The sequence below is a fragment of the Poecilia latipinna genome, unplaced genomic scaffold (assembly GCF_001443285.1).
Source record: "Poecilia latipinna isolate Pla-1442-1.1 unplaced genomic scaffold, P_latipinna-1.0 Scaffold82, whole genome shotgun sequence".
NCBI lineage: Eukaryota > Metazoa > Chordata > Actinopteri > Cyprinodontiformes > Poeciliidae > Poecilia > Poecilia latipinna.
This window is the reverse complement of record NW_015112698.1, coordinates 419,732-446,380: the sequence shown is the minus strand read 5'-3', so window position 1 is coordinate 446,380 and position 26,649 is coordinate 419,732. Positions and strand designations below refer to the sequence as shown.

General features: G+C 35.6%; 3 protein-coding genes across 12 annotated transcripts in view; all 3 read left to right on the top strand.

The window, feature by feature from the left end:
* LOC106938268 (discs large homolog 1-like protein) overlaps positions 1 to 13,427 on the top strand; it is a 126,804-nt gene extending 113,377 nt beyond the window's left edge. For 7 of the 10 annotated variants that reach the window (XM_015020211.1, XM_015020196.1, XM_015020218.1 and 4 more), the window contains 10 exons: positions 2,890 to 3,072; positions 6,257 to 6,320; positions 7,766 to 7,781; positions 9,377 to 9,418; positions 9,690 to 9,740; positions 10,515 to 10,616; positions 10,929 to 11,101; positions 11,179 to 11,288; positions 12,042 to 12,133; positions 12,847 to 13,427. In XM_015020211.1, coding sequence (XP_014875697.1) covers positions 2,890 to 3,072; positions 6,257 to 6,320; positions 7,766 to 7,781; positions 9,377 to 9,418; positions 9,690 to 9,740; positions 10,515 to 10,616; positions 10,929 to 11,101; positions 11,179 to 11,288; positions 12,042 to 12,133; positions 12,847 to 12,953 — 940 coding nt within the window. In that variant the 3' untranslated portion in view covers positions 12,954 to 13,427. The remainder of the gene's footprint in view (positions 1 to 2,889; positions 3,073 to 6,256; positions 6,321 to 7,765; positions 7,782 to 9,376; positions 9,419 to 9,689; positions 9,741 to 10,514; positions 10,617 to 10,928; positions 11,102 to 11,178; positions 11,289 to 12,041; positions 12,134 to 12,846) is intronic. The other 3 variants (XM_015020228.1, XM_015020258.1, XM_015020202.1) reach the window with 2 other exon arrangements.
* A 6,711-nt stretch (positions 13,428 to 20,138) lies between these two features.
* The window catches only part of meltf (melanotransferrin), a 15,756-nt gene continuing 9,245 nt past the window's right edge, over positions 20,139 to 26,649 (top strand). The window contains exons 1-6 of the mRNA XM_015019751.1: positions 20,139 to 20,703; positions 21,670 to 21,824; positions 22,751 to 22,850; positions 24,117 to 24,299; positions 25,585 to 25,741; positions 26,068 to 26,089. Of these exons, the coding sequence (XP_014875237.1) occupies positions 20,652 to 20,703; positions 21,670 to 21,824; positions 22,751 to 22,850; positions 24,117 to 24,299; positions 25,585 to 25,741; positions 26,068 to 26,089 (669 nt within the window). The 5' untranslated portion in view covers positions 20,139 to 20,651. The remainder of the gene's footprint in view (positions 20,704 to 21,669; positions 21,825 to 22,750; positions 22,851 to 24,116; positions 24,300 to 25,584; positions 25,742 to 26,067; positions 26,090 to 26,649) is intronic.
* fkbp2 (FKBP prolyl isomerase 2) overlaps positions 20,996 to 26,649 on the top strand; it is an 18,816-nt gene continuing 13,162 nt past the window's right edge. Inside the window, exon 1 of the mRNA XM_015020163.1 lies at positions 20,996 to 21,000. The gene's annotated coding sequence lies outside the window, so the exon portion shown is untranslated. The remainder of the gene's footprint in view (positions 21,001 to 26,649) is intronic.

Sequence of the window (26,649 nt, the reverse complement as noted above, 5' to 3'; positions counted from 1 at the left end):
ATTTTATTCCCTGGTGATGTAGAGCTGCAAAGCTCGTCACTTCATGGATCCGAATCTTCATGTTTCATGTGTAAACATTTATTTAAATTTTAAAACTACTCTTTACTGTATCAAATCGTAGTTTATATTTGAACAGAAGTATGTCAGGGCATAAAGTCCTGTAATTTAATTTGCTGTATTTACAAGTAATCCCTCCATATATTATAACACATATTATTACATATATTTATAATAATATATAATGTATGTCATGTATAACATATTAACACTATATTAACAATATTGATATTATTAGTAATATTAGTAACAATAATATTAATTAATAGTAATAAATATAATTTATAAGCACAGATTAATAAGTAATTATAATAATTAGTAGTAGCAGTCGCTCTGTTCAACACCTCAGTCCTTCACCCATTGCAGCGTGACGTCACGGGTCACTGCTTGCTAATGATGACTAGCATTGCATTCACACCAAACGCAGCTTAATGCTTTTAGCTATCAAGTTATCAATATAACCTGGTAAATCTTAAATGTATGCCTGATATATAAAAGAAAAAGGGACACAGTGCTTTGCTGCTAATTGTCAACACTATGACAGCTTTATAACAAGGCCAAGAAAACGTTTCAATTAAGAAAAAATAATAACAGGGTAGAGGGAAGCAGTTCAGTTGTTCTTTCTTGACTTTAATAACTGTTAATGCCGCAGACAATAACAGAAAATGTGATGTGGAATTCAGTGTGTTACGGTTCAGTAAAACAAAAAAAAGGCGAGCCACACATCAACTCTGACAGATCAGAGCAGGTGTTTAAATGAGCTAATCAACCACTGCAGTGTTAGCTTAGCTATTCGCAGTGTTAGCTTAGCTATTCGCAGTGTTAGCTTAGCTATTCGCAGTGTTAGCATAGCTATTCGCAGTGTTAGCTTAGCTATTCGCAGTGTTAGCTTAGCTATTCGCAGTGTTAGCTTAGCTATTCGCAGTGTTAGCGTAGCTATTCGCAGTGTTAGCGTAGCTATTCGCAGTGTTAGCTTAGCTATTCGCAGTGTTAGCATAGCTATTCGCAGTGTTAGCTTAGCTATTCGCAGTGGAGGCTGATCTACCACAGCTTTTATTAAACTTAAAGCCTATAAACATAAAACTGTAACGTACTGAATGTTTTGTTCTTTGTGTCTGAAATGTTTGAGTCCTTTCCTGAAACATTAAGTATCGTTTTTGCCCGTTGCCGTGGCAACGAGTCTCCGTGTAGCTCAGCCGGCACAGAGAGTGAGAAAAAAGTGGTTTTAGTTGTTCTGCATTGTTTTCTCCTTTACTGTGGCGCAAAGCATTAATTAGTCGTACCGACATCTCCGGGTTTCATTTAGTGAGCGGAGCCGTTCTACCGCTGCAGCGCCGCTTCTAGCGTTGTGCACATGCGCACATTTCAGGACCCAAACTATAACTTGCAAGGGGTTCACATGTGTAATTATCTGGTCTAACAGCATTTTACTGAAGTACCGGACCCTTTTTTGTACTCTTCTTTTTCTAATATTTTACTACAGGTTTCCTCCATTTTATTCAGGCGCTGTTAAAACTCTGGGTGGCGTTTTTTTTACCTTTCGTCAGGCTATTTACAGCTCTCTCTGTCTCTCTCGCTGTCTTCTCCATCTGATTTCGTTGTCGCTCACTCCTGTGCCTTTGCCCTGTTTTATTGATGAAGCCAGGAAGGACATTTGGGAATTCAGTTTATTTCAGCCCTAGTTGCCTTGCATTCACACAGTTGCACAAACGTATTGCTGGCCTATTTTTCCCAGGTCTTTTCCCTCTGGAAGAGTTTGCTCCCTGCGGTCACACACACACGTTACCATTCAGACGTAAGAGCAAGCATGAATTACACAGAACTGGACAAAAACACTCCCTCCTAACTGTTTTGCTTATTAAGTGTTTTAATATATGAATAGTGGTGCTTAATCTGAAGACACATTTTCACAAAGGTTAGGAGGGATATTATACTAATCTTGCAAAAACCAGTTTCTAGTCCAAATATTTTAGTACACTTCAAATATGACAAAACTAACTCATAAGTAACATTTCAGCAAGATATAGGAGCTCGTTTTAAGTCAATAATTCCTTAATTAGATTAAAATACACTAGTTCCACTGGCAGATTGGGAAAAATGTCTTGTTATAAGTGAAATAATCTGCTAGTGGAACTAGTGCTTTTTTAATCGATATTAAGAAATTACTGACTTTTTAAAAAGCTCATATAAATTGCTGAAAAGTAAGTTGTAACTTAACTTTGTCTTATTTCAAGTATATTAAGATATTGGCACTAGAAAGTACATCTAAATATTTTGTCTTTTTGCACTGTAACAACTAGCGCGCTAACAGAACTAATTAGGATAAAAACCTGACTGTTGGATGCATCATTGTCCCAAAAGACTGTTGTTCACTGCAAAAACACAAAATATTACCAAGTATTTTAGTCTAGTTTCTAGTATAAATATAGTACATTTAAAGATAGACTAAATTAACTTAGAAGTAATTTTTAAGGAAGATATAGGAGCTTGTTTTGAGTCAATGTTTTTTTTAATACTGATTTAATAAAAAGTACTAGTTTTATTAGTTCCACTGCCAGATTATTTCACAAATAGGACATTTTTCAGTGTTTTAAGTGATAAGTGGAACTGCAACCTTTTCATCATTTTTAAGGAATTATTGACTTAAAAGAAGCTCCTATATCGTCCTTAAAAGTTACTTCTTAGTTTTGTTTTATTTCAAGTATACCAAGACATTTTCACTATAAATTACATCAGACATACTTGGTAATACTTTGTGTTTTTGCAGTGTAATCTCTCAGTGCATTAAATTTAGTCAGTTTCTCACTGAATGTCTGTTTCTTTTGTTTCCAGAGCTTTGTTCGACTACGATGGAAGTGCTGCAGATCTGAGTGCGCCCAACCAGGCCCTGCCGTTCGGCTTTGGGGACATCCTCCATGTGAGCAGCGCCGGCGAGGAGGAGTGGTGGCCCGCCCGCCACCTCAGCCCCCCACCCCCAAACTGCCCTGAAGTCGGACTCATCCCCAGCCGAAGGAGGTCAGAGCACTAAGGGGTTCACAAGACGTCGGTGGGGTTCACAGGCCGTGTCTCCGGGTAGCTGATGGGATTGCAGTGATCCTCAAACTTACCCCCTTTAACACTGACACACCACCTCACTGGAAGTTTCCCCGCAACAACAGAACATCTTAATTTATACAACCTGACACAAAAAGATTAGTCTCCTAATGTGACTGGCCACAATAAAACCGTGAAGAAATCTACTGGGGACATTTTGAGTTATTTACATGATAGAAAGCAGAAGGAAAGTGTTGTGTGCATGAATAATGCACATTTATAATGGAAATGCAGCTTTTTTCAATCTAAACTACAAACAGAATATGCACTGAAGAGACTTTTATTAACATTTATGTCCCGTTCTTTCGCCCTTAAAGGGCGAGAAGATGTGTGAAACCTCAAAATATCCCGTTCTGGAGTCAGAAGCTTTTACCTGTAAAAGGGAAAGTCTAAATAATGCATAGAAATGATGGCAGCAGTGCAGGAGACTCTGTTAAACAGACGGAGTAACCAGACACCTAAAGGAAGGAAAATCATTACAGGGTGAAGTTCAGTGCCAATGTAGGTCTTTTTTTTAACGAATCAGTTACATTTACTTGACTAACTTTTTGAAAAAATTTAATTTTAGACGTATTTTTACTCCACTGTATTTTTTACTTGAGTAGTTTTGTTATGAAGTATTTCTGCTCTTGAGTAAAATTTCCTGATTTTCTACCCACTGAATGAAAATCAAGCATGTTTTAACCAAAAATTCACCAGACTCACAGCTGCAGCTTCTGTTAAAGTTTCATGAATTTTAATATTGAAAGAAAATGATGTGGAAAAAATTATTTTGCCTAATGTTGTTATTTAATATGAATTATTGTCATCTTGGTCCTTAAAACACCAAAATGTCCATTTAACTTTATATTTTGGTCCATCTGTTTATGCAATTTCCAAATGTTAAATGGTTGATGATGATAATAACTCAGTTCTTGAGTAGACTTTCTCCCAAACACTTTTTTACTCTTACTTGAGTAAAATTTTTGGGCACCTCTGGAATGAATGAATGAAAACTAAATGATTGGGGAAATTTACACTTCAAAACTGAATCATTTTGTCTTTTAAACGTTTAAACATAGAGAAACTGCATTTCTACAATAACTACAGAGCAAAAACTGCTTCTCTTTGTTGATGATTGCATTTAAATATGACCTATTATATATAAAGTATTTATTTAATTTATATGTCAAAACAAATATTTTTTATTCCGAATAGACAGTTTAAGTCAGCGCTAGTAGGAGTAAAATAAAGAAACTGAAATTGAATAAAATAGGTTGTTTATCTTGGTCAGACATGTAAAAAATAAACTTAAACTTTCTTTCAAATGGTTTAGAAAGTGCAATTAGGAATTCTAAATATAATGCAAAATAAACAACAAAGAATAGAACTAGACTGAGTAGATCCGCCCTGATGGACACGCAATGTTAGAAATGATTTGCTTTTGTCTTGCAGAATATTTTTCCAAAATCATAAAGTGTCTTGAAGTTGATTTTTGGGAGATGTGGGTCAGAACGTGTAAATGACACCCAGCAAATCGGATCTGACAAGGGCGACAGTTACATAAAAAGAAATGGCAAATGTGTTCTGGCATGTGCAAAAAATCTACGTCTGAAATGTTTCTGCCTTTATCTTTAAGAAATAACATCTATCAGAAACTCTTCTTTGTTCATAACCGTTTAGGAAAACATCTGGATGTTTGGGTTTTCAGGGTTTATTAAAATGATAAATTAGATTTAGAGGTCTGGAAGATTTTTACCTGCAACTTAAAGTTTTCACTTTTATTTTGTTGATTTTGAAGCTGATAAATAATTTATGAAGCTGTTCAGTTTCAAGAAATAGCAAATAAATGGAGGAAATCTGTGAATTTTACATAAAAAGAAAACTTCAAGTTTAGAGAATGTTTTTCTAATGCATAATGAATGTTTGTCAGTTCTCTTTTATTATATATTGTATTATATTATTTTATTCTGATGATGCAGCCACATGCTTTGCAACAATAAATACTTTATCCTTGAACCGAGCACACTGAGCTTTTTCCTCAGTTACTTTAGACTAGATTTACTTTATGTAAAGTGTAATTTTTCTAATTATTCAGTGTCGTTGCAGTTTATAAGTAGATAAATTCATCTGAGAAGAAAGCTAAAAAAATCCTCCTTGTCTTGGTGACGCCATTTCCTCAGGCGGCTCTCAGATGCTGACAGGTTTCTGAGGTGTGAGGAGTCTGTTTGGAAGAGCGATGTTTCCCAGTGTGGCAGAGGCAGGTGACCGGGAGGGAGGAGAGAGAAGTGTTAGGGACGGAGAGGGAGAGACGGGAGGCAGAGGATGAGAGGAAACGGGTAGCAGAGGAAGGATCGTCTCCCCGTTTGGATGGAGTGGCTCAGCTTGCTACGCTAGGGCTAACTGACTAGCCGCTTCGCTAACAGTGTCAACGCTGAAGCATTATTTCACCAAACGTTTTAGAAAAAGTATAAAGGTATTTGTCATGTTGGCCAAATGTCTTGAGTGAAAAATACCCAGTACCAATCCCATGTTTTGTTTTTAGAAAAGGACGTCATTCATTGTAGTTCTAAAATTTAACAAGGAAACAGACTTTTAGAACTCATAACGTTTTTATGCTTTTTATATAAAATGTTGGTGATTAGTCTCAAAATTTGAGTTCTTTTCTAGCAAATTTTCAACTTTTTAAACTCAGAAATGTCCTTTTTTTTTCCAAGAAAATTTCTGAGATTAATTTCAAAATATTTGTTGTTTTTTCTGGCTAATTATAGACTTCAAGTTCAGAAATTTCCAATTTTCTTTCAGAAAATCTGACTTTTCGAACTCAGAAATGTTCTTGTTTTGTCTAGAAAATTTCCAAGATTAATCTAAAAATTTTCAAGTTTTTTTATATATTAATTAATATTAATTAAAAAAATGTTTTTCTAGCAGTTTTTGACTTTTCAGACTTTTTTACTAGAGAATTTCTGAGTTTTCTGCTGAAAATTTACTCCTCTTTTTTATAATGGCCCTGATGCGTTTTGTGTGTTGAGATTCGTTTTATTTCTTATTATCTTCTTAAGGAAAACTTGAGTTTCTTCTCTGTAAGTGTTGATTTCTGTTTTTGCTCATTTTGTTTCTCTCACAGAGCAGAGAAGAAGGAAAGGTCGAGGCTAAAGATGGTCAGAGTGTCGAGGTCTCAGGACAGATCGGTGAGTTTGTGCACCTCATGCTGACCCTAAACGTTTGGCCGTTTAGCTGTCGCAGCTCATTTCTTTGTAACAAGTGAAAAATTTAATCAATAGTTTGATTCCAGCTTTCTAAAAGTTGTAATTTTGCCTGAAATGGTTCCAACTTACAGCAAAAACCTGAAACCAAAGTGTTGATCAAATGTAAAAAAAAAAAAAAAAGAGATTTTCTTTTCACATAGAAGCTAGTTGTTAGTATTTTAAGGTGCTACAAAAACCAACAAAAAGATCAAGATAAAGATAATCCCTCTTGTCATTTCAGTCGATGTTTCTGGTTTTTCACCTTCTCATATTAAAGTTTGGGACCTAACACCTGAAACCTGGAGATTAGCAGGAATAAGGATTTAGCTTGTGCCAAATTCACGTAAAACTGAGGAAAACTCAAAAGATTTACTTTTTATTTCATAACCCAAATATCCTAGAAAGGATATTTGGGTTATATCCTTTCTATATATAAGAAAGGATATTCTTATATATATCCTCTGGGAACAGGTGCATAAGCAAGTGAAATATTGCTTTAAGACAAGACTTATTGAGATGCGTATTACTTTTCAAAATTCACATTTTTGACCTTTTTGTATTTCCATTTGGGTTCCTACTACTTCTAAAAACTGCCATGGTACTCGGTTTTTGGCACTAAGTTGATGTTTTTTGGTGTTTGAAAAATGAGCCGTTTCCAAAACCTCCAGCATGCAGTCATTGCACCCTGTTACCTAGCAACCACAGTGAATCCCAGCCTGTTACCTAGCAACACAAGCAGAGCTCCAGGACATTTAATCAGCTGGTTGTACGACTGTATGAGCCGTACAATGGCTGCTGGAGAGGATAACTGTTATGTTGTCTTATCATCCAGAAACCACTTATTGCATTCTAGTTGGTTATGCAGGAGGCTCCACTTCTGCTTTTCAAACATGTACAGTTGTATAATTGCGCATCTGTTTGCAGCCATTTTCACATGCGAGTGTAAAAGTTGAGTTGGAGGGATGTTAAAGTGACCATAAGATTAAAATATCATTATCTAAGAATGATTTTATGCAGAAATCCTGGCCTTACATATTGAAGGAAGCACAATAAGTCACCTTTAAATGTTAGAACTTGATCAGATCTGAGGCTGCAGCATTACTTCAGTGTAAAGATGAGCTCTGACACAAATTTTAGCACAAGCTATTGATAGCACTGCGCTATCGGCTCGATCTCACTCTTCTTCTGTTTTCTTCACGCCGTACGAAATGCTGCGCCACGTGATGAAGAAATGATCATTAAAAATGATCACACCTTCACACACACTTCTTCTCTCGGTTATTTGCATAGCAGACTTTCAAACCGTGTTTCTGCTGACAACACACACACACAGTTTCATTGTCCTGTGTGTGGTGATTAATGATCTCCTCTCTTTCTTTCCCCTCCAGGATCAAGAGGATAAAGGTGAGCTACCTAACTATCGCTGACACCTGCTGGTCACTATGTGTAACTGCTTGTTCTGATACAATAGTTTTGTCTGTTTTGATAGGGGATAACCAATAATATCCCCTCAAAATAGTTCTAATTTGTCACTTTGTTGTGTCGTTTTCTAGATTAAATGGTATATTAGTGAAAAAATTTATAGATTGCTTTATTTTCATCCAACTAGACCTAATTTGTTTTTTATTCCTGAATAATCTTCTGCTTTATTTGTTTTTAATTAACTAAAATTTAGCTTAATCTTACCCTGTTTTGTTTTTCACAATGATTCCTTGTTAAATCAAGAAACAGTTCAAGTTTTATTTCTGTGTCTTGCAACACAGATGTTTCACTTCCTCTTTTCATGTTCTGCAGATCTTTGTAAAAAATAAAAATTTGCTGATTCGAAAAAGGAAAGCTGCATTTGCAATCTGGAGGTTTGGAGTCGAAAGCACAGAAGTCAAATAAATCATCTTTTATTACATCAGCACAACCCAGAGGCCTGTCTCTGCTTTAAAAGCAGCTTTCGCATTGTAGCGTAGTGCAGACTCTTGTGCTAACATCAGCTTTAAGCGGCACCAGTCAGAATTTTATGCCTGATTTCTGAGTTTTTATAATTCAGACTTTTCTTTAGGAATAAGAAGTATAATAATGTTTCACTGCAAAAACACAAAATCTTACTAAGTAATTTTGGTCTAGTTTCTTGTGCAAATATTTTAGTACATTTGAAATAAGACAGAACTAACTTATAAGTAACTTTACTGTAAGATGTAGGAGCCTGATTTAAGTCAATAATCCTTTAATACTGAGCAAATAAAATGCTAGTTCCTCTCATTATTTCACTTATAACATGGAGTAAATGTTTTATTGTAAGATAAATAATCTTCCAGTGGAACTAGAACTGGGTTTCTTGTGCAAATAAGACAAAATTAACTTACAAGTAACTTTTCAGTGAAATTTAGGAGCTTGTTTTAAATCAACATTTCATTAATATTGATTAGAAAGTATTAGTTCTGTTGGTGGATTAATTTTGTTGCACTTATGAAATGGGGAAAATGTCTTGTTATAAGTGAGAGAATCTTCCAGTGAAAGTAGAACTGGGTTGCTAGGCAACAGGCTGGGCTTGGCTGGGGTTGCTAGGTAACAGGCTGGGCTTGGCTGGGGTTGCTAGGTAACGGTGCTTTGTTACAAGTGAAATACTCTGCCAGTGGAACTAGAACTTTTTCATGAATATTAAGAACTTATTTACTCAAAACAAGCTCCTATGCTGAGAAGTTACTTATGTGTTTGTTTTGACTTATTTCAAGTGTACCAAGATATTTTCTCTAGTAACTAGACAAAAATACTGAGTAAGATTTTGTGTTTTTGCAGTGTTACTATTTACAACAGAGAAAAACGACTTGAGTTGCCGAACAGCTGCTTAATTTTGGCTTTAAAATGGTTGTGCCTCCAGAAAACTGATGACTAAATATAAGACATTTTATACGTGTAGGGGTGTTTGTGTTCCTGTGAGTTGTGTGTGTGTGTACGTAATTGTGTGGATGTGTGTGTGTTGACTCTGACCTGTCTTGTCCTTCCAGCGCTGGTAACCTCTGGCACCAGTGATAGTGAGAGTAGTTCCTGTAAGTGTAGATCCTCCTCTGTCCTCCATTTCTCCGCTGCGCCTCGCTCTACATCCTCTTGTGTTTTCCATGTCGTCTGTCCGTGGGTGTGTGTGTTTCTCTGTGTGTGTTAATTATGTGCATGTGGGTTTTGTGTGCAAGTCATATTTCTCTCTACTTTTCCAGAGCTGCTGGAGAAGTTTTCTTTCCAACGTAGAAGTGGGTAGGATTTTGGTGTGGTGTCAAATATGTGATCTTAAGCTTTTAAAAGTATTTGTTTCTGTTTGAACAGCTGGCCAGGAGGAGATCCTCCTTACATACCAACCTGTTGTGCAGCAGGAAGGTACATAAATTACTCTTATTTTTACTTTTTACTCACCTTTTTCAGTTATTTCTATAAATCATTAAATCACCTGACAGCATTTGAGATGCTTTTCCCCCAAAACAGCACTGTCTTCTAGTCGGGAACTCAGACGATGCTACAAATGTGCAAAGAATCATCTAATTTTACATTTTTCTACTATAATACTATTTCTGTCTTCAATCATTTATTTTAGTTTATTCTACAAGAGAATATTTCGATTTTTCTTTTTATTTCGTAGTAAATAAGAAAACTTTTATCAACTGACATCTACACAAGAACAACCGATTTTAGAGAACTCAGTTGGATTTTAACTAATTTATTAAACCTGGTTTAAAACACAAAACAAATTAAAAGAAATTAGAATAAACTGAACATCTTTCTTTTTTCTTCCAAGGCCAAAATAATTTTCAAACTGGATTTCTTTGATTTATTAACGTACAAAACAACTTTTAAGTTTTGGCTGTGCAGTGATTTAAGATTTCATTACTTCTCTGTCTAGTTAAAATTATTGTACGCTGCAGGATCGGATTAAAGTGTAAGACATTTTTTGGTCCTGTTAGATTTATCTCTCTTGTATTTTTAAAGTATAATTTTTAAAGTGTAATTTTTTGGTTACAATGACTAAATTGTAGTTCATAAAACATCAGCAGTGAATTTTGTGAAAGATTTTGTCAGATTCAGCCCGTTTTCCTTTTTGTAATCAAACAAGTGTCTTTTCATGGAAGTAAACGTCCTTCTTTTCACTTTTCCCAGTTAATTACACACGGCCAGTCATCGTGCTTGGACCAATGAAGGATCGGGTCAATGATGACCTCATCTCTGAGTTTCCTGAAAAGTTTGGATCCTGTGTCCCACGTAAGTTTCTTGATTTGTTTTAAGTCAATAATCCCTTAAAATAGAGGGAAAAGTGTTGGTTCATCTCTCAGAATTTTGTGTTTTACTTTTAACGAGAAAAAAATTTTTTATAAAAAGTGTAAAAATCTGCCAGTGGAACTAGTTTTTTAAATCAATATTAAGGAATTATTAATTTAAACTAACTGTTGCATCTTTTTTCAAATGTAAAAGATATTCACACTAGAAACCTGACAAAATATAATTTAGATTTTGTGTTTGTGCAGCGAAATTTTAATTTTTTTGCCTGATCTGAATCTGTGTGAATCCTGTTAGACACAACACGGCCACGGAGAGACTACGAGGTGGACGGCAGAGATTATCACTTCATGTCCTCAAGAGAGCTGATGGAGCGAGAGATTCAGGAACACAAGTTCATCGAGGCGGGGCAGTACAACAACCACCTCTACGGGACCAGCATACAGTCTGTCAGAGAGGTCGCCGACAAGGTGAGGCCCGCTAGCCACGCGCCTGGAGGAGGGGCGCCGTGAAGGCGGCTGATTGTCGGACTCTTGCTCTCCTGCAGGGGAAACACTGCATCCTGGATGTTTCTGGGAATGCCATAAAGCGTCTCCAGATGGCGGGCCTCTACCCCATCGCCATCCTCCTTAGACCACGAAATGTCGACAACATCCTGTGAGTAGCAGATGCACTAAATAACGACGCTCGTACGCTTTCGAACTGAAAGGTTTTACAGAGAAATGCTTCGTTTTAAATAGGACTGGACGCTACGGCTGAAAAATGTATCACAGCATAACAATTGGTGGGATTTCTGTTTTAAATGTCAGAGATATTCAAAACTGGTGACATGACCTTTCCTGTTCCATCCAGTTTTCATTCCACGCCGCGTTTTTTCATTTTTAAGCAATTATGGGACACAGTAGCAAAACCTTACATTGCTGCTGCGCAAGTTACTAAATCACTACTTATGGTTCATTGCTAGGCAACCATAAGTAGTTGCTAGGTAACCATAAGTCATTGCTAGGTAACCATACGTTACTCAGAAGGTTGTTGCTAGGTAACCAGAGGGTGAGTGAGTCAGTTGATTCCACCTTACTTATTGTAGTTAACTAAAACTAATTATATAACAAAAACTGAAATTGAGAAAACATTTTTGTAAAATGAAATAAATACGAACAATAATTAACTAACTGGAACTGTGCCATGGATTAGAATTATAAAACTAAAACATACTGAAATTATAGATGTAACATATTTTGTTTTTGTGTTTATGAATCTATTTATTAGCATTTTGAAATTTTTCACAGTATCTTTTTCTGTATAAAAATATATTGCAGGTTTACTGCACCACATTCCTTCTTGTTTACAACCTCAGGTTTAGTTTACACTTAAAAGTAAAATCATGTTTTCAACATTTGCTCTCTGCAGAGAGATGAACAAGCGTTTGACAGAGGAACAGGCGAGGAAGGCCTTCGACAGAGGCATCAAACTGGAGCAGGAGTTTGCAGAGTACTTCACCGGTTAGTCAACTTCCACACACACACACACACACGCACACACACACACACACACACACACATACACACACACACGCACACACACACACACACACACACATACACACACACACACACATATAAAAAAAAAAACAATGATATGAATATGACTTTTTATTTCAGACTAGTAATTTTTCTCATCTTTTCCTTGACTTTATTCCTTTCTGCATTTGCCTTTTTGTTGTTTGGTTGATGTAACCGATTGTAGAGTTACATTGAGTGGGCACTGCGTCGTTACCTAGCAACCCCAGTTGATCTCCATAACATTTTGTCAGCTGGTTTTACCGCTGTATGCTCTGTACAATGGCTGCTGGAGAAGACAACTGTTTCGTTCTTGACTTACTATTCAGAAACTATTTGCTGCACTTTTGTAGGTTGTGCAGTAGGCTCCACTTCTGCTTTTCAAAGATGTATGGTTGTATAATTGCACATCTGATTGCAAGTTATTTTTACGTGTGAGTGTAAACTTTGAGTTTGGGGGTGGGGGTGTGGATTTAAAGTCACAAGACGCCATAAAACAAAATAAGCAGAACTGACTAAAATTTCATTAAACTTTGTTCAAAAAATGGGGAGAACATTTTAGTGATTTATTTTATTTATTTTCTGCTCCTTCCTGCTCAGAAACAACTTGTATTTTGTTTGTAACCCACTGATCTCTGTGTTTGTCTCTCTTGCAGCAATAATCCACGGCTCTTCTTTAGAGGAAATTTACTCGCAGGTGAAGCAAATCATCGAGGAGCAGTCGGGTCCTTACATCTGGGTGACCACCAAGGAGCGCCTCTGAACAAACACACACATGGAAAACATCCACGCACACACATTACTGTCTCTGCACTTCCCACTTGATTTTATTTTTTTCTACTATCAGCCTGCTTCCTCTGTTTTGCATTGCTGCACACACGTGTTTCCACACAAGCACACGATGTCGGCGGGCGCGGCGCGGCCGGGACTGTCTGGGACGGCTCCTTCCTGCACCGGGAGGACCTCGGGTCGGTCCGGCAGCCTCCGGGTGGATCTTCCTTCAGCTTGGTTCCTTAATGTTTAAGGAGTTGGTTCAAATCAAGGCAACTTGCACCATGATCTGATTTATTTCACTACTGTTCTTCTTATTGTTGTTGTCGTTGTTGTTTTCATATTAACAAAGAGTAATGCATTCATGTATCAGTTTGTAATGATAATATTGTCACCAAGAGGCAGACTTTTGCACGCTGTAGCTTTAAGAGCATGTTTATGGGACAAAAATCTTGATCTAACTCCCTGTCTGTCTTTCTGTCTGTCATTCCACATGGCATCGGGTGTTTTTAGAGTTTCTTTCTGTCTTTATTTTACATTTTTCATCCTTTTGCATCCTCATTTTCTCTTCCTACACTCTAAAATCCTTATATAGGAAGTGAAAATATTTATTGTAATTCTACCTTCCCCTGCCCTGCGTTTCAGCATCACACTGCAAAAAAAACATAATTTTACCAGGTAATTTTGGCCTAGTTTCCAGTGTAAATATCTTAGTACACTAGAAATAAGACAAAACTAACTTATAAGTGACTTCTCAACAAGAAACGGATGAAAAAGTTCTAATTCCACTGGCAGATTATTTCACTTGTACCAAAGTACCGTTACCTAGCAACGCCAGCCAAGCCCAGCCCGTCACCTAGCAACGCCAGCCAAGCCCAGCCCGTCACCTAGCAACCCCGTTCCAGTTGCACTGGGCGATTCTTTCATTTATAACAAGACATTTTTTCAAAGTTTTCCAAAGCTATAAGGATAACAGAAAAAAAGTATTATAAGTGAAATAATCCGCCCCTGAAATCAATATTAAGGAATTATTTATTTAAAACAAGCTCCTATATCTTACTGAAAAGTTACTTTAACTTAGTTTTGTCTCATTTCAAGTGAACTAAGAAACTAGACAAAAATACTTAAAGATTTTGTGTTTTTGCAGTGCAAAAGCCAAAGTGTTGAGAAGCTACTGTTTATGGATGTAGCATGAAAAATATTCATAATCACTTTAGAGATTTCTGATCACCTTAATTTTAAATGTAACAATTATATTTCCTTCATGCAATATAGAGAATTATATCAAAGTTTTTTAAGCATCGAAATATATTTGAAGCTTTGGGTTCATATTTTTTGCTAAAATATTAATATGGAAACTAATTCAAATTAGAAACCTGACCATAATTTTCACCTCAATGTGAATATTTCCAGCAGAGGCTTAATGAGCAGAAACATGAACGACGTTTGTTGTAAAAACAGTCATAATTAGTGTTTTTAAATATAGTTCTTAAATATTCTGATGGGTCCGACATACCCTACAGAGACAGGAAAAGACAATCAAAAGCAAAGATCTGCTGTATTTGGGAGATTTTACTCGATATTGGAGTATTGGGATGGGAATTTGTTCTTCTAAGTCAGGGGTGTCCAAAGTGTGCCGCGGGGGCCATTTGTGGCCCTTCGACTAATTTTTTTGTGGTCCTCAACAGTAGTTAAAAAACAATACAGATTTGCTTAAACTTTATTTTAATCTACATTAAAAATTATTTACATAATTTAAATGGAAAATGTTAAGTACTGCACAAAGTATTGATGTTTTTACAGTGAAGCTTGTGTGATAAGTGGAGCCAGGCTGACTTTGGGGCACAAAATTAGATTTTTATTCAATGTTAAACTCAACTAAACGTTTTGGAAGTAAATAACTCAAATCCTGTTCTTATAACTGAGATCTAATTTGTTCAGCCAAGCCCAAAGTAATTTAAAAACTAGTTGATTTAATACAGCAAAATTATTTTAGTGTTTTGATTATAAAAATAAACATGAATTTTCTTCAATAAAATAATAAATAATAACGTGGACAACTTTATTTGGTTTGTTTTTCTTGGCCCACAAGTACTTTTGACTCGACAGAAAGTTTGGGCTCCCCAGGACTAAAGAACAAAAATGAAATGTAAATGTGTTACTATGTTTTCCACTCGCCATACTTGGTCAGTAAATATGCAGAGTTGGAAGGAAATTTGACTGAAACATAATAAAATCGGATCAATCTGACTTTTTAGCAGCTCAAGAGGAAACCTTAACATTTTAAATCAGAAGAGATTTTATTATTTTTAAAAAGCAGTAAAAGCGATTCTCTCCAGTAATTCCAGGATTTCTCCTTTTTCTGGCTTTACCTCAGACTTCTGTCTCCTACACGCTCCGTGCACTTTGACCTTAAGCAGTGAAACGCCTCCTTCTTCTTCATCATCATCATCGTGACTCCTTCCCTCTAAATGTAGTTGCACTAACGAGGGCTGATTTCCTAAAGCATCTTGTGTGACGCGTCTTTCTGTTAAAGTTATGAAGGAGATTTTGGTGAAGGTTTTTATTTTTACACATTTTTAGTAAACAAAGATATCAGACGTTGCATAAACATCAAAGTTTGTCATAAAAAACGTTTGACAGAGTGTTGGGGCAAAGCTAAGAAAATAAAAAATAATAAAATTAAAAGAATAAAGTTTAAGTAATATGAAAATAAAGTTGCAGTATTATGAGGTAATTATAATATTATGACTTTATTCTTGTAGTTTTATTATGAAAATAAGTTATATTAAGTTGCATTAATAAAGTCATACTCTTAAAGTTGAAACGAGAATAAAGTCAAAATAATAATAGGATAAAGTCATAATAAAAACAATTTTTTCACATTATTTTTATTTTATTCTTGTACAACTGTATTTTGGTATTATTGCAACTTTATTATTGCAGTTTTATAATGAGAATAAAGTATTATTAAGTCGTATCAATAAAGTTGTTCTATTAAAGTAAAAATAATACGAGAATAAAGTTACAAAATATAATAAAGTTGTAATATTATGAATATTACCTTATTTAAGTTTACTCTTGTACGACTTTATTCTCGTAATTTTATGAATAATAAGTTGTATTAATAACTATAAAGTCGTATTAAAGTCAAGATGAGAATGAAGTTTTGATATGACTTTATTCTCATATTACTACAATTTTTTTCTTATAATTTTATTTTTTCTTGGTCTGGTCCTAATACTTTGTCATAAATCCACTGTATGTTTTTTTATTTAGTTTGGATTTTCATTTTTTATTTTGACTCTGGCTGTGTGACCTCAGCACCACCTGCTTCATTTCCCTCCTCTATAAAAACCAGCTGCAGCTTTAATTTCACCGTTTCCTCCCTGTCGTCACGGAAACCGAACCTTCAGCCGCATCGTGACAGGACGATAAAAATAACCTGACGATCAGCTACTGCTTGAGGACAGAAATTCAAGATGCTTTTGATGGCGCAGCCCTTGCTTGTATGGACCTCGTCAGCCACCGTCTCCCCTTAATCCGCGTTAATCCCTCAAGGCGACTCCTCCAAGCTGACTGGAGGACGGAGGCGTACAGAGAGGCCCTTCTTTCAGCGGCGGCGCCCTGATAACGCAGAAAAACTACCAACTTTCACCACATTTTGAGAGCTTTAACGTCTCCTCTGTTCTTCTGGATTTATGTTTCCTTGTTAATCCCAGTAGATTATTTGTGACCGTCGGCTGAGAGAACGGGAACCTCCGTACGGCTCTGGCTGCGTGTTTCAGCCGGGGGACTATGCCACTGTTTGTTAGAGTAAAGCACCGATGCAAAGAATCGATTAAAGAGATGTATCTATATCTAACATAATATAATATTTATCCCTGCTCTAACTGCCTATTTTGGTACAAAAATAAATAAAAGGCTTTATTGAGCTTTACTGCAGTCCCTTTAACTGTGACAAGAGACGACTTTTCTTTTTCTCTGTCAAATGCATAAAAATGTTCTTATCACATCTACTGTGCATTTATAGTAATATAGTGATATTTTGAATGATAAACTTTTGGTGGTGATTCAGTTGAAAATTTGCAGTTTTTTCATCCAAAGTGCGGCTCAGCGGCCATTTGTGAATAATTTCAAAAATGCAATTAAAAAATGATACAAATTTAGCCGATAGATGCAGATGGAAACTTTTAATTTATAGTTTTCTTACAATCTAGTGTTTGTCTTTTTATAATGTAGCTTTAAGAAAAGGTAAAACGATGTTTATTCAGAGATTTTTATGGAAATGATGCACCAAAACCAGATTTTATTTAATTTACCAGCCTTGACTAAATATAACAAATGTTTTTAAACAAAGTGACCGAATCTTGTTCCTCTTACTGAAAATTAATTTGTTCCATCAAGCCGAAGAGAAACTGAAAACTAGATGGTTTTTTTTTAAAACAGAAAATGTCCCAAATCTACTATGGCGCGTTGCAGCCAATGTAGATTTATAAAAAAAATTTAAAAGTAGTAAATGTCCACTAATCTCTGAAATTGTCTACAAAAAACTTTTCAAATGTTGACAATTTTCAAAAGTCAGAAAATTCCAAAAAAAAAAAAAAAAAAAAATCCAGAAAATTTCTGAGATTAATTTCAATTTATGGGTTTTTTTGTTGGAAATTTACAACTTTTCTGAAATAAAGTAAATTTAGCTACACTATTTGCTTGATTTTAGGTTGGGGGTTTTTAGGTGTCTGATTACTTTTGACACATATTCCAGTCAGTAAAACCTGCAGGTAAATATGTTTAAAAAGCTGCGCTTATCGGCCACTTTATGATATTTTAAATTAATTCTCTGTGATGTCGATTCAACAAGAGCATAGAAAACATTGATTCTCAGTGAAACGCTGCTGAAAATGTTGCTAAAGGGTTAATGAAGGAGCGACTTCCTGAAGTTTCTGAGTTTCAGAAACAGCAAAAGTTTCTTAAAGAGACAGAGGCCCAATTTCAAGGACTTAAACTACAAAGTAAATCATTTTTTTAGTCATACCTGCTATATATGTAGCATTTCTACAACCATTGAAGTCGACATTGTTACTTTTCTATGTGGCTGGAAAACAAAAGATTCATCTTTAACACTAAACTAGTTACAAAAGGCATCTTATTGTCATAAATGGCAAATTATGTAAATGACGGTACAGGTCACTTGTATAATAAAGAACATTATTTTAAAGATGCCTCCCTGAACAGGTTAGGATACCAAAACACAAAATATGTTTTTTTTTTTTTTTTTTGTATAAAATTCTTAAAGAGATTTTGAGTATTTTAAGCTCCTTTTAGAGTGGTTTGTTTTGGGGCCTCCTGTCACTTTAAAGTTTACACTCTTCACGTAAAATTGGCTGCAAATAGATAGGGAATTATTCAACTGTTCATATTTGAAAAGCAGAAGTGGAGCCTCCTGCACAACCAACAAGAATGTAGAAAGTGGTTTCTGGATGGTAAGTTAATGAAACGCTTGTCTTTTCCAGCAGCCATTGTACGGCTGATCAAACGTGCTGGAGCTCGGCTTGGGTTGCTAAGTAACGACGCAGGGGCCATGAAATATGTGCTGTTGATTTGTGACATTATATTCAGAAGGTTTTTGAAATGGATCATTTACCAGAAACATTAACTTGTTGCCAAAAAACTTCTGGGTGTTTTTCTTTTAATCACTTGGTTCGTTTTTAGGAGCAGTAGAAACCAAAACGGAAGTACTAAAACAAGCAAAACGTGAATTTTGCGTCATACGTCCCCTTTAAACAGATGTTCAAGTTGTCAGCTGTAAGTTTCTTTGTGTAGCTCGACGCCTGTCTGCAGTCAGCAACCACAGTGAGACTTTCGGCCTTTGACTTTATGGCATGTCCAAGGTTCTTATTATCACGCCTTCAGGTCGCTGAGTTCCTGCGTTCAAATGTCCAACTATCCGGTAATGAGGGTGAAATGTCCGGCTGTCAGCTGATATCAGAAAAATGCAGATGGGACTCAAACGTGATGTTTTATTAAACTTCAGGATGTGAAGAAAAAGCAGCTTGTTTATTATTATATTGCCCTCTTGCTGCTGTACGTGACCGAAGAGCTCAGTGTGACTAATTTAACTCTTTTATTGCAGCAGAAGAACAAGGGATGCTCATGTGAAGACAGTTAGGAGGGTTTTATTTTTGGAGCACATCAGCTGACATTTTACACCTCAACTTGAGCTGTAATGTTTGCCTTACAAGACCAGAACTGCTGCTGTAAACTGACCTTTAAACTCGTTTTTTTTTTATATAACTTAATGCTATTCTGAAGATTTTTGGAGCCAAAATGTTTCTTTTATTATTTTTTTAACAAAGTTGCAGCTATGACTCCCTGTTCCCCAGGAAAAATGTGGAAGTCTGGACAAACTGTTTTTATGCTCAGCAGGCTTTTAAACACGTGATCTAAGCGTTTGTGTAATTTCTAATGATTTCTCAGCTCCATTATTGTTAATTGTTTCCTCCTGAGAATATAACATTATTTCTGTGAGGCAAAAAGCTATTTCTCTTATCCTTGTCTATAATTGAGAAACATTCAGTGTAATGGATTCCTTATGTATTTTTTAATACCTGGGAATTTTATTTTAGATAAAAATCTGGTTTTCACTACAAGATAACAACAATAATATCAGGTCTACCAAAACCATGTGGCCAAATCCTTCTATAGCGGGTTTCTGAGTCTGATCCTAAGGTCGGGGGGGTTGGTTGACCTTGGATGACCTCTGGAAACATTTCTTTATATCTTTAAAATGATAGCGGCACAAACGAAAATTTTTGCTGCACAAACGTAGCACAAACGTTTGACACCAATTTTGTCTGATTTGAAGAAGGAGGGGGGGCCAACTTCACTCAGGTTTATGGATAGGGTTAACATGTCTTATATAATTTTTCTCTTCTCAAGTTAAATTCTGACTTTTTTAAAGCAACATTTTACAGGAGAGCATTGGGGCCACAGAAAATCAAAACAGCCCGACTGTAATCTCAGAATTCAGATTTTAATCTGAGATCAAAAGTCGTATTTTCCTTTTCCTCACAGTAGCGCTGATACTCTTCTGTTTTATTTTGCTACATGAAAGATTTGTGTATTTTACCTCTTCCTACTCGTTTTTTTTTCTTAACAGAGGCAACAATGTGTGTAGATTATTTCTGAAAGTCACATAAAGTGAAAGGATAAAAGCGTTTTGTACAGAAAACGGAGTCAAACGTCCCGGACATGTTAGCAGGTAAACTGTTTTCCGTCGAGTCGGGCACCAACATCATCACTGTGCTGGATTAAATCCCTCCTTTGCCACATCCTTAATGGAAAAACACCACCAGAAGAGGCAGGTAGGGGAAGCGGGCCGGGCGGTAACAGAGCCTCTCTGTCCGGCCGCTGGCCTGCAGCCAGGCCGCCGCGCTGCGATGTGCAGAAAACGTGAAGCCGTTTGCTGCGCTTCTAAACGGAGCTGTAAACAGTCCTGGAACTGCTGTTTCTGTGGCTGGAGATCGGGTTGTAAATCAGCGAAATCACAGCGCTGATCCGGTTTCACTGGAGGACTTTAAGTCGAACACCGGAGATAAAAAACGGACTTTGATTCTGGAGCGAACATATAAAGTGGAGAAGCGCAGAAAGGCGGTTCAGTGAAACCCAGAGAGGAAGCAAAGCAAAAACCATGACAACGTGGAAGATAGTAGGAGCTCTGCTGCTGCTGCTGCTGCCTGCAGGTAAGAGCTGTTAAAACATGGACTGAACACGCTGCGCTGCAAAAACACCAAATATTACCGACTATCTGGTTTCTAATGCAAATATTATAGATCACAAGATTAATTACAAGTAACTTCTCAGCGAAGTATATGAGCTTGTTTTAAGTAAATAATTAATATTAATAAAAATGTATTATCTCCACTGGTATTTCTCTAATGACAAAAAACATTCCTGTGTTAAAGTAACTCATCAATATAAAGGAGTTATAGGAATTATTGAAAACAAGCTCCTATATCTTGCTGAAAAGTTAATTCTGTGTCAGTTTTGTCTAATTTAAAGTTTACTAAGATATTTGCACTAGAGACCAGAATACTTGAAGTTTAATATTTTTACAGGATTGATAACTTGGCCAACATCACTGCAAAAAACACCAAATATTACAAAGTATCTGGTTTCTAATGCAAAACTCTTAGTGAACTTAAAGACAAAAATAACTCACAAGTAACTTTTCAGCAAGATATAGCAGCTTGTTTTAAGTAAATAATTCCTTAATATTAATAAAAATGTACTAACTCCACTGGTATCTCACTTACAACAATAAATATTCCCTGCTATAAGTGAAATAAAAAATTTCCAGTGGAACTAGTTCATCAGTATGAAGGAATTATTGAAAACAATAATTCCTACACATTGTTAAAAAGTTAATTTTAAGTTATGTTTGTCTTATTTAAAGTTCACTAAGATATTTGCACTAGAAACTAGACAAAATGCTCTGTAAGATTTTATGTTTTTGCAGTGTAACATATACAGAGCAGGATATTCCTGAGCTTTTTCATCTGCAGAAATGCAGATTTTTTTTTTCCATATTCAGAGTTAATAACATAAAAAATCAGCATTGAAAAGAAGCCAAACAGCCTCTGCAACAACGTTTCCAAGTTCTTTCCTAACCTGCTCAGTTACACAGTAATAAGTAATATCCCTATCAGTGTTTTGCCAGCAGACCATCAGATGGTGCACCGTCTCAGAGCCGGAGCAGAAGAAATGCCAGGATATGAGCCAGGCTTTCTCCAAAGTCTCCATCCGGCCCTCCATCAGCTGCACCAAAAGCCCAGCCGTCCAGGACTGCATTCAGAAACTACAGGTGGGATTTTGGCTGCTGCAAAACAATAATTTACTATTTATGACACAAAACACGGCAAAAGCCAAACAATTCTGGTCTAGTTTCCAGTGCAAATACCTTAGTTCACTTGAAATAAGATAAAACTAACTTACAGGTAAGTTTTCAGCAACACGTAGGAGCTTGTTTCAAGTCAATAATTCCTTCATATTGATGAAAAATTACTAGTTTTACTGATTCTTAACATGGGAAAATGTCTTCTTATAAGTGAAAGAACCTTCCACTGGAAATAGAACTGGGTTGCTAGGTAACGGGCTGAGTTTGGCTGGGGTTGCTAGGAAACGGAGCTTTAAAATAACTGAAATAATCTGCCAACTAGAACTTTTTCATCAATATTAAGGAATTTTTGACTTAATATTAATAAAAAAGTACCAGTTCCACAGGCCGATTATTTTACTGATAACAAGGTAAAAATAATCTACCAGAAAAACTTATACATTTTAAATAAATATTAAGGAATTTTTTTTCCTTAAAACAAGCGCATATGTCTTGCTGAAGAGTTACTTGTAAGTTAGTTTAGTATTATTTCAAGGTACAAAGACATTTGCACTAGAAATTAAGGCAAAATTACTTGGTTGTTTTGCAGTGAAATAATCCGTTAGATTAAAAAATCAGGATTAATATCAGGTAGTGGTTCAAGAAAAGCTGGAATAAACTGTAACTGTTTATTCACAAAACATACTGTTGATGCTAAACAATGTTCTTTTTCTGAGGGATGTGACATTTTAGATTGTCTATAGCTTAATTAATAAGTACCAGAAATTGCAGAAGCAACAACAAATACTGTCACTTATTGTATTATTTATTAATTGCCCAATTCTACATTCATCTCTTCTTTTTTGCACTTAGACTCAGAACATTCCTATATATGCTGTTATGTCTCACTGCAGAAAAAAGAAGTGGATGCATTGTCCATGTCTGGCTCTGAGATCTACAATGCGATGAAGACTGCCACCTTCAAGATGGCTGCCAGTGAATCAAAGAATGGTGGTAAGACTCAGCTTCTTCATTCAACTGTATAGACTACGTCACAATCATGTGACGTAGTCTATACAGTGATATGGTGAGATGCAAAGTTTGTTTTTCAGTGTTTCTCTTCCTGTCCTGCCTAAAAACAGAATATGCAAATTGTTATTGTTGTTCTGGTTCATCAAATTCATCAAATGTTATGGTTGTTCTGGTTCATCAAATTCATCAAATGTTATGGTTGTTCTGGTTCATCAAATTCTATGGATGTAAATCCTTAAAATATTATTGAGAAGTTACAACATTCAAGCTATTTTTTTTTTTACTTATATCATTATAATGACTGATTGCTTTACGTATCAGAAATTTACATTGTTCCTTTTTATCAGAAAAAGGTAACACATTATATATGCTGAGATAACTTAATATCTGGAGTATTATCTGGGTGAGTTGCAAAATGCTGATGTAGCTACATTGTTAGTTACAACACCTGTTATATCTGGATGGTAATCTCTGTATTGCATGTGGTACATTTTGAAACCTTACAGTACTTACTGTACTTTGACCACTGTTGGGGCTCTGATGATAAGACAGCAGAACTAAAGGTAAGTTCATGTAGAGGTCACAAATAACATGCACACAAAACTTAACGTAAAAACAAACAAAAAATAATTCTGCAATTGTGGTTTTTCCATTAAATAGAAAAAACGTAATTGAACTCACACTAAGTTTATTCAGCGATAAGTCATTAAAAACATGTCTTACAACTACTTCTTGTCTTCTTCGTGGGTTTCACCAGTGGCAACATCCGGTTGTTCATCATGTGTCTTGTGTGAAAATAATCACATTTCTATGCGGTCGAAAAACCACCCCATCCTAGCAGAATTGCTGTTTCCACTATGTAATTTTATTTTCGAGATATTAAATTGCGCAGTTATATATTCAATGGAAACGCAGCTTTTATTCCGTTAACGTAAAAAGCAACAACACAATTCCGCAATTTCGTTGTTTGCATTAAATAGGAAACGCAATTAAAACCACTTGAAAATAAGAAGTAAGTCAGTAAAAACATGCCGCCAACGGCCTCCAAGTACTTCCTGCTATTTTCTTCTTCGTGGGTTTCACCAGTGGAAACATCCGGTTCTGGATCACGTGTCTCGTGGAGCATCCTAGCATCACAACTTTTGTTATTGAAAAACGAGTTTTATCGAGCTGTTTCCATTTAGCGAGTTTATTTCCAAAATGTCAACCTCGCTGCTCGCTTCAGTTGTTCCGCTGTTGTTTCGCCAGATACCAGCTCCTACTACGCCGTTGCTGTGGTGAAGAAATCTAACTCCGCAATCAACATCAACAACCTGAAGGGGAAAAAGAGCTGCCACACCGGGAAAGGCCGAACTGCTGGCTGGACCATGCCGCTGGGATACCTGATCGACCAGGGCTTCATGTCTGTGATGGGCTGCGACATTCCAAAGGGTAAAGATGCACAGAAATACAATTATTTTGGATGTACAATGGATAAAAAGCGCATGAACTGAAAATGTTGTGAAACAACTGCTATTTAAAACATTCATTACTGCTTTTAGTTGCTCGATTTTTATATGCAGACATGTTAAACAAATTATGTACCAGAATTTCTGCTCATTTGAGAGGAAAATGGGATTTCTAATATTGACTTAAATAAAAATAAATAAATAAAAATAAATAAATAAATAAAAATATTGAGTCAATGATGCATTGTAGTTTTGTTCTACAAAAAATACCAGAGATTCTTGTTTTTATGTAGGTAAATTTCACTGACGTCTTATTTTGCTTTGTTTATTTGTTTTGCTCTTTTCTTATATTTATTTGTTTTTTTCATAGCAAATACATCATGGATACACTGCAAAATACAAAATCTCTGATATAGTTTATGGTGAAAATATCTTACTAAGTTTGAAATAAGACAAAGCTAGCTACATGTAGCTTTACAGCAACACATAAGAACTTGTTTTAAATAAATATTTTCTTAATATTGATGAAAGACTAGTCCCACTTGCAGATTGTTTCATTTACAGCATAAGAAAAATGTCAGGTTATAAGTAAACCTGTCACAATAAGCACCAAATCAATTCATCACATGATTTATTGCGATGAATTTCCATTTGGAGAACAATGTCAAAGTGATATTCCCCTTTACAATTGTTGAAAAGCAGCCATTTTGAAAACTGCTGCAAAACTTTGACACTGCCTGCTACTTTTGCCCGTTTTCCCTGTCAGAGATGAATGATTAATATTTTTGAAAACCAATTTTGGCTACAAAAGTTTCATAATCCATTTTAATTATTATTGTTTCAGTTGTTTTGTTTACTTATTTTGGATATTAAAAATGTTTTCCAATTCCAATGTTAAATGTTAATTAGAAATTAATTTTTTTTGAAGGAGTGTACTTCCATTAATATGCCATTAGTAGTTGAAAATGGTCTCAAATGGACAATATTGCAATGAGTTCTGGGATAATTTATCATCCAGGAAAATTTGTTAGTTATTAGCCAGTTATTAGTGAAAAGGTTTGCCACTGAACTAGTAAGTTTCAGCAATACTAAGGAATTACTGACTTAAAACCAGCTCATATGTTTTACTGAAAAGTTACTTGTACTTGTTTTATTTCAATCGTACCAAGATATTTGCCTCAGAAACTAGAGAAAAAAACTTGGTGAGGTTTTGTGCTTTTGCAGTGAGGCCAAGTTAAGTGTTTGTTTTTGTTTATGTTTCTCATCAGGTGTGGCGAATTTCTTCAGCGCCAGCTGCATCCCTGGAGCTAACGAGGCTGGTGACCCGGAGTCTTTATGTCAGCTGTGCAAAGGAGACGGAAACGGACAGCATAAATGTGAAATGAGCGAGCAAGAAATGTACTACAGCTACGAAGGAGCGTTCAGGTAGCACAAGCATTCATTTTATCAATCAGACTTTATTCACAAAGCACGTTTTAAAAAGCCAGGTGTGATAAAAAAAAGTGCTTTACAGAGGCTAACAGGAGAAAGAAAGACATGAAAAAACAAGCATACAGACAACACTGCAAAAACACAAAATATTACCAAGTATTTTTGGTTTAGGTTCTAGTGCAAATATCTTAGAAATAACACAAAACTAACTTACATGCAACTTTTAAGGAAGATATTAGAGCTTGTCTGAAGTAAATAATTCCTTAGTATTGATAAAAAAAAGTGCTAGATTTCACTTATATCGCTGCACCGTTACCTAGCAACCCCAGCCAAGCCAAGCCTGTAACCTAGCAACCGAGTTCTGGAAGATTACTTCACTTTTAACATGGGACACAATGTCTTATTATTAAATAATCCACCAATGAACCATTTGAAAGAAGGCAGTTTATTTATACGTATGACCATCATAGTCAACCTATTATTATTATTATTATTATTATTATTCATTTTCAGTTTCTTTATCATTTATTTTACATTGGATGTTATTTTTGTTGTACTGACTGAACAAATTGAAGTTGTTTTTGCAGCATGTCTGACCAAGCTTGTGAAACTGTTGGTGTTTAAATGTGTCATACATGTGCAGAGTTATAAAATAAATGTGTAATTTAGTACATTTATGTCTGCGTTTTAAAAAATGAAACATCTTCAGTTAATTCAGCAGCATTTCTCTGTATCGGATCGATATCTGCTGATACAAAATCTAGATATCCGTATCAGTAGTGGAAGTGAAAACAGTGCATTAGTTCATCCCTAAGAGCAACTATGGTGTTCAGCAAGGGTCAATTTTAGATATATTGGAAGATGCCGTTTTAAATAAACTAGTTAGAGCATTTTGGTTCAAC